This window comes from Pundamilia nyererei, unplaced genomic scaffold (genome assembly GCF_000239375.1).
Source record: "Pundamilia nyererei isolate P.nyererei 1_Seehausen unplaced genomic scaffold, PunNye1.0 scaffold00103, whole genome shotgun sequence".
Taxonomy (NCBI): Eukaryota; Metazoa; Chordata; class Actinopteri; order Cichliformes; family Cichlidae; genus Pundamilia; species Pundamilia nyererei.
In genome coordinates, this window is record NW_005187504.1 from 387,891 (window position 1) to 395,512 (window position 7,622).

The following is a 7,622-nucleotide window of genomic DNA, read 5'->3' on the forward strand; positions in this document are numbered from 1 at the left end:
AAGCCAGATGGTCCCCTCTTCTCTTTAGTCTGGGGGGCACGGCGTCATTGCTTTCCACAGAATTTCAAATTTCAATTCATCTGACCACAGAACAGTTTTCCATTTTGCCTCAATCCATTTTAAATGGGCTTTGGCATTTCTGGATCATGTTCACAGATGGCTTCTTCTTTGCACAGTAGAGTTTTATCCTGCATTTATGGACGGTGCAGTGAACTGTCTTCAAAGGCAATCATTTCTCAGTGTTCCTGAGACCATGCAGCGATTTGCATGACAGAGTGATGACTGTTTTTAGTGCAGTGTCACCTGAAGGCCGGAAGATCGTCAGCATCCAGTATTGATTTTCGGGCTTGCCTTTGAGCACTGACTTTTCACCAGATTCTCTTATTCTTTTTCTGATATTGTGCACTGCAGGGAATGAGATATTGGAAGTGCAGGAACATTATTCTTAAATTCTCCCACAATTTGTACATGCAGATTTCTGCTCATATTCACATCTGAGAAACACTTTTTAAGATGTCTTTTTTATGTTACTGACCTGCTGCCAGTTAACCTAATTAGTTGCAAAATGTTCCTCCAGCTGTTACTTTTAAGTACCACTCACTTGTCCAGCATTTAATTGCCCCATCCCATCTCTTTTGAGATGTGACGCTGCTGCCAAATCTAAAATTATCTGCAAATATTTGTGTCATGTTTATTTACATTTCAAACGGCATTGCACCTTTTTTGGAATTAGGGCTCTGTTATCAAATTGTCCGCTATACCATCAGAATCAGAATCAGAATCAGAATGGGGTTTATTGCCAGGTAGGTGGTATGGGACAAATTGGTTTTATGGCAGTGATAGCCTTATCGAGTAACAGTTTTGACATGTAAAACATGCTAAAATTATAAGTAGTTTTGTGCAGGATGATTTTTCTTATTTTTTGAAGCCTAGATGCACCCGTGCTGACTGTATGTGATGCTGTATCTGTGATATTAATCCTCCAGAATCAGGTGTTACTGTTGTAAAGTAATGTTTAGGTTAACTCTTTCCTGTTTTAAATTTTTTCCTTGCAGGTTTTAATTCATCTATGCATGCAATAACCAAGAAGAAAAGTGTACTTACCTTCATCTTTATTACTATTAGTAAATATGCATTCTGTCAGAGAGATAAAACTGAACTGAACCTCAGCTGTGCAACACCATTGGTTTCCCAGTTCAGCTGTTATAAAGCAGATAATTGGCTCCTTAAAGTATTTTTTTCTGTTGATTTCTATGACGGATTTCTTAAGCGATATCTCTCCTTTTTATCATGTCTGTGTTAACACTAACTTTTTCTTTCTGTCTTGTTTTTTTTACAGGAAAGTTAACAAGTGCTACCGGGGCCGCTCATGTCCTATCATAGTCCACTGCAGGCAAGTATGCTAATAACTAAGGCAGAATGCTTTTTATGGTGGCTTATTCATAGGGTTCTAGCTTCTATTCACTGAATTCAGTATCAAATGCATTCTGTTTTCAGAGAGACATGCTGCATTATGCTGGCAAACTCGCAAACAAGCACAGATCTTTTAAAGTTGCTGGTTAAATTGTTTTAAAGTTTCTTTTTTCAGAGGATTTAAAACTCAAATTGCCCGGGTCCTTTGTGGTTTCTGACCTCCAGTCCACATCACCATTTAATTCCCCACCAACTGCCATGTCACTTGTCAGCATGTGTGGGACGACAAACATTTTAAATGAGAGATTAGCCAAAAAGTTGTGATTTAATTTGACAAACTGTCCGCGGAGGAGGGTAACTTTTAATTGGAGGCAGTTCAAAGCTTGCAGCTTGCCGGTCAGAGCCAGTGGGTGAGAGGGAGAGAGGGTAAATAGAAGTAGGCAGGGTTGCAGCTGTTGTGTTTGCATATGTGTGTGTGTTTTTGTATAATCACATCTGCATACCCCTACCACCTGAGGAAATAACTCAGACCAGTGAGACATAATTAAATCGGTATTTAGCAGAAAAATCTGCCACAGTTTTTTTGTGTAAGCATCCTCAGATGATTGGATTAAAAAGAAAAAAACTTCAATAACAGATAGCCCTTATGTCTGTCTGCTCACTACTCCACCAAATGATCTATTATTTAATATGGTGCAATGGCTCCACTATGATGAAACTGTACATTTCTCGCTCTAACTGCTAGTCTACACCAGAGTATTAAACCTGCCTTTATGGAGCACCAGCCACAGTAACTTGAACATCCTGAATTTTCTCGGCTACTCTTATGACACTTACTTACTCTGATGATCAACCAAATCCTTCAATTTGACGTGTGTTTATTGCATTAGAGGTTTCGAATTTTAAACAGGATTTGTTGGTATGCGACTTGCCGGGCATTGAAATCAACGTAGTTCTATATACAGTGGGGCAAAAAAGTATTTAGTCAGCCACCGATTGTGCAAGTTCCCCCACCTAAAATGATGACAGAGGTCAGTAATTTGCACCAGAGGTACACTTCAACTGTGAGAGACAGAATGTGAAAAAAAAATCCATGAATCCACATGGTAGGATTTGTAAATAATTTATTCGTAAATCAGGGTGGAAAATAAGTATTTGGTCAATAACAAAAATACAACTCAATACTTTGTAACATAACCTTTGTTGGCAATAACAGAGGTCAAACGTTTACTATAGGTCTTTATCAGGTTTGCACACACAGTAGCTGGTATTTTGGCCCATTCCTCCATGCAGATCTTCTCGAGAGCAGTGATGCCTTGGGGCTGTCGCCGAGCAACACGGACTTTCAACTCCCGCCACAGATTTTCTATGGGGTTGAGGTCTGGAGACTGGCTAGGCCACTCCAGGACTTTCAAATGCTTCTTACGGAGCCACTCCTTTGTTGCCCGGGCGGTGTGTTTTGGATCATTGTCATGTTGGAAGACCCAGCCTCGTTTCATCTTCAAAGTTCTCACTGATGGAAGGAGGTTTTGGCTCAAAATCTCACGATACATGGCCCCATTCATTCTGTCCTTAACACGGATCAGTCGTCCTGTCCCCTTGGCAGAAAAACAGCCCCATAGCATGATGTTTCCACCCCCATGCTTCACAGTAGGTATGGTGTTCTTGGGATGCAACTCAGTATTCTTCTTCCTCCAAACACGACGAGTTGAGTTTATACCAAAAAGTTCTACTTTGGTTTCATCTGACCACATGACATTCTCCCAATCCTCTGCTGTATCATCCATGTGCTCTCTGGCAAACTTCAGACGGGCCTAGACATGCACTGGCTTCAGCAGCGGAACACGTCTGGCACTGCGGGATTTGATTCCCTGCCGTTGTAGTGTGTTACTGATGGTGACCTTTGTTACTTTGGTCCCAGCTCTCTGCAGGTCATTCACCAGGTCCCCCCGTGTGGTTCTGGGATCTTTGCTCACCGTTCTCATGATCATTTTGACCCCACGGGATGAGATCTTGCGTGGAGCCCCAGATCGAGGGAGATTATCAGTGGTCTTGTATGTCTTCCATTTTCTGATGATTGCTCCCACAGTTGATTTTTTCACACCAAGCTGCTTGCCTATTGTAGATTCACTCTTCCCAGTCTGGTGCAGGTCTACAATACTTTTCCTGGTGTCCTTCGAAAGCTCTTTGGTCTTGGCCATGGCGGAGTTTGGAGTCTGACTGTTTGAGGCCGTGGACAGGTGTCTTTTATACAGATGATGAGTTCAAACAGGTGCCATTCATACAGGTAACGAGTGGGGGACAGAAAAGCTTCTTACAGAAGACGTTACAGGTCTGTGAGAGCCAGAGATTTTCCTTGTTTGAGGTGACCAAATACTTATTTTCCACCCTGATTTACGAATAAATTCTTTACAAATCCTACCATGTGAATTCATGGATTTTTTTTTCACATTCTGTCTCTCACAGTTGAAGTGTACCTCTGGTGCAAATTACTGACCTCTGTCATCATTTTATGTGGGGGAACTTGCACAATCGGTGGCTGACTAAATACTTTTTTGCCCCACTGTATATATAGCAGCATTTTGCAATAACTGTCATCTCGAGACACTTTACTGTTAAGCTGAAGACCAGACAAAATTAGAGAGAGAACCCAGACAATTAAATCGTCCCCTTGGAGAAAGCACATGGTGACAGTGAGGAGAAAGAACCCCCTTTTAACAGGAAGAGCACAGAGAGAACAACATATAGGACTAAACACATACTACAGGAGAGAGCAGACAAAAGTTATTTCCATGTAGCAGTAGCACAGTAGCATATAACTGAGAAGTCAAAAGACAGGAATGGATAAGAAATGCTCAATGCTTCATGGGAAGTCTGCCAACAGCCTGAGGGCTCACGGTCACCTAATCGAGCCCTAACTATAAGCTTTATCAAAACGGAAGGTTTGAAGCCTAATCTTTGCAGTAAAGAGGATGTTTCTGTCTCCCAAAAGCAAACGAGAGAGCGGAGCCTGATAGCTGAAGGCTCTGCTTCCTATTCTACTTTTGGAAGCTCGCAAGTGAGCCTGTAGTCTGAGAGCGAAGTGCTCTATTGAGATGAAATGATACTATGAGGTTCTTAAGAAATGATAGGGCCTAATTCAAGACGAGGAAAAAGGATTTTAAATTCAATGCTGAATTTACCAAGGAGCCACTAAAGAGAAACTAACATGATTGAAATATGAGTAGTCTTTCTACTTCCTGCAGTACTGTCACAGTGGTGTTTTAGATCAATTGCAAGCTTTTCAGGTAGCTTTCAGTGCAACATAATGATAAAGAATTACCGGACCTAGTCCTTTAAAGCCAAGTGTTTCATATTTGATTCACGAGTTTTTGAGACAATGATGTAAAAGTCAATGTGAAATAAACTGCACAATTCATTTATAAGGAAGAAATTGCAACAAAAAAATGCTGGATGCAGCAGATATGATAAAAATTAAAACTCCTATATGCAAATGAATGTATTATTTTTTATTTTGTCAGAATGAACATTAAACGCTAAATTTTCTGGCAACTATTTTATGGTTTAAGCTTTAAAGGCTTAGTGGTAACAAACATATAGAAGCTAGCATGACATGTTATTGTATAATGGAAATAAAACCTTTGACAATTTGATTCATTCTCCTCCCAAAACATCTAACAATGCCACTGTGGTGCCATTTTACTGTAAATGTATGTCATTACAGTAAACTAATAAAACTAAAAAGAAACTTTATGCAATGTATTATGACAGTAGTAAAAATAAGAAATTAAAATTGCAATGCAAAACACAAATACTTATGTCACTTATGCCATGTGCATGTCTGATTCTCTTTTTGAAATAAATATGAGCACCCACAAAATCTCACTCAGTCTGTTCAGTGTTCTTGGGACATATGAGCTTCAGTTTAACATGTATGCAGCGAGTACATGAAAAAGCTGCTATTAGGGTTTGTAGGACAAGTACACACAGCTATGGTGAGCACAGAGGTTGATATGCATCATTCCTGCTTGAAGTTAATAAGCAACATAATTATGGTGGTAAATTCATTAGTCTAAAAATTATCCTGACAAAAGAAATTAATAATTTGTGCTTACAAACACAATTAAAGACAAAATAAGTTTTTTCAATATTTTTAATTTACCAAGTCAGCCTGTCACCGCCTGCACTGCTTAACACAAGGTAAACTTTGTTACGCACAAGGGCAACTTTCCTTACTTTTTAATGTGCTTGAAGGCTGCAGTGTTTTCACGTTAGTTTGGTATCACTTAAATCCTCAGTAGGCGGGAGAATGTGAAGCACAGTTGGAGGTGTTTATTCATTTTTGGTCAGTATGATATTAAAGTTTGCATAGATAAAACCATTGCACACATAATTATTGTGTTGCATGTTGCAGCACAAGTGAGCCTAAATGTAACGATGTGACTATGCTAACAAAGGAAGTAAATATCTTAAACATAGTAGGTAAGGTAACAAGTCAGATGTTCCCTGTGATTTGAGTGGAAAAAAAACCCTCCACATTAAAAGTGAAATGTGTGGGTGAAGTGTTTGATTCATCCAGTCTGCACCGACGCTGCTCGACATCTCTGACCTCAGCATCCAGACAAACTGTCTTCATCAGAGCTGACTGGCAGGAGAAATTTACTTATGTGATAAAAACAGGTTTCACACCAGCACAGCAGGAAAAATCTGCAATGTTGTTTTTTTTTAATATGGATTCTTTCTGCCTATTGATTTCCCCTCCCTGCTGAAATTATAAAGTTCACAGTGACACCAGAAGTCTAATCAATCACTACATTAAAAAGTTCTCAACATATAAAGAGCAGGAGACTTTAAATGTGGCTGTAGCCACACAGGAGAAATAAAACGAAGCAGACACTCTACAAAAATATTGAAGCACTTATTAATTTACATTTCTTGGAGCCGGTATGACTTTATTTACATCTTATCATAGAAGTTTATTTCTCCCATGCAGTGCACAGGTTTTGGTTTCAGACCTTTTGCCAAACCGACTGATTTTTGGAAATTGCACAAATCAACAGTTTTACTTAAGAAGGCTCCTCACTGAGTGAAGTGACCCATCTGTATCTGTGTGGCAGCCATAACAAGAGTGGGTTGAATTCCCTAAATACAGAGGAAAGGTGCTTCAATGTCTCCTTTGTTACCTCCTTTAGTATATGATGTACTGAATCAACTTTAATGAAAGGAAAGGAAATATTGCGTTTTTTGAACTTCCAGTTTTTGAAACTGACAAGCAGATGATAAACATTTCTCTGCTTTATTAAAATCTGCATGTTATGGGTTTGTTTCCCAGTGTGAAGCACTCTGTGTATTTAGAAAAGTGCCTTTATAAAAAGAGATCATGATAAAAAGATCAAAGTGAAGTTTGCATTGATTATGTACTCATTTTGAGAGTTTCTGTAATGCCAGCTTTTAGAGGTACCACAAATTAAAAATGTTCTTCAGAGATGCCGAAAGTTTTAATAAAAGCAAGCGTTAAAGCGGATCATCTATTCAGCAGGAGGAGAAAATCTGGGTGGAAAGCTGGGGAATCCATATTTCTTACAGTTGGAGAGCTGACGCTATTTATGCTGGATATTTTCTGGGTGGTAAGGTTTGAGTGGCAGTGAAGTTTTCCAGTGATTAATGCGCTTCGAATGCATTTAGATGCTTATGAAGACAAGATTCTAACCTCGATTTGGACCGGTCCAAGTACATTAATAAACTCAAGCAGCCAAACATATCTAAGGCTGCGATAATATAGAGACTGATAAACTTTGATGTTCATGCTGTAGAGACTTTCACTTAGAGCCTCCAAATGATTTTGTCAAAGTCAACTGTGCACAGCCATTTATCACTGTAATGCATGCAGAGGGCAGAGTGAAGCAGTCAGAGTGAGGAGTGAGCACACTGAAGAGCGCAGATGCAGAAATTCAATAATCACACAGCAGCGTTCTCTCTTTTTTCCATCCACTGTGTATTTTTCTATTTCATCTTTCTCTTTCCCTTCCTCCTTGCCTCTTTCCATGTCTATCACTTTAAACAGAGTCAGAGAAGGCAGCAGACATCTTGACATGTTTACTCACAGCCCTCAGGCGTGTGCTGACACACACACACACACACACACACACACACACACACACACACACACACACACACACACACACACACACACACACACACACACACAC

At 39.7% G+C, this 7,622-nt stretch overlaps 1 protein-coding gene across 1 annotated transcript in view; it reads left to right on the forward strand.

The window, feature by feature from the left end:
• LOC102205351 (receptor-type tyrosine-protein phosphatase N2-like) overlaps positions 1–7,622 on the forward strand; it is a 214,455-nt gene that overhangs the window by 193,556 nt on the left and 13,277 nt on the right. The window contains exon 20 of the mRNA XM_005740735.2: positions 1,340–1,393. Within this exon, the coding sequence (XP_005740792.1) occupies positions 1,340–1,393 (54 nt within the window). The remainder of the gene's footprint in view (positions 1–1,339; positions 1,394–7,622) is intronic.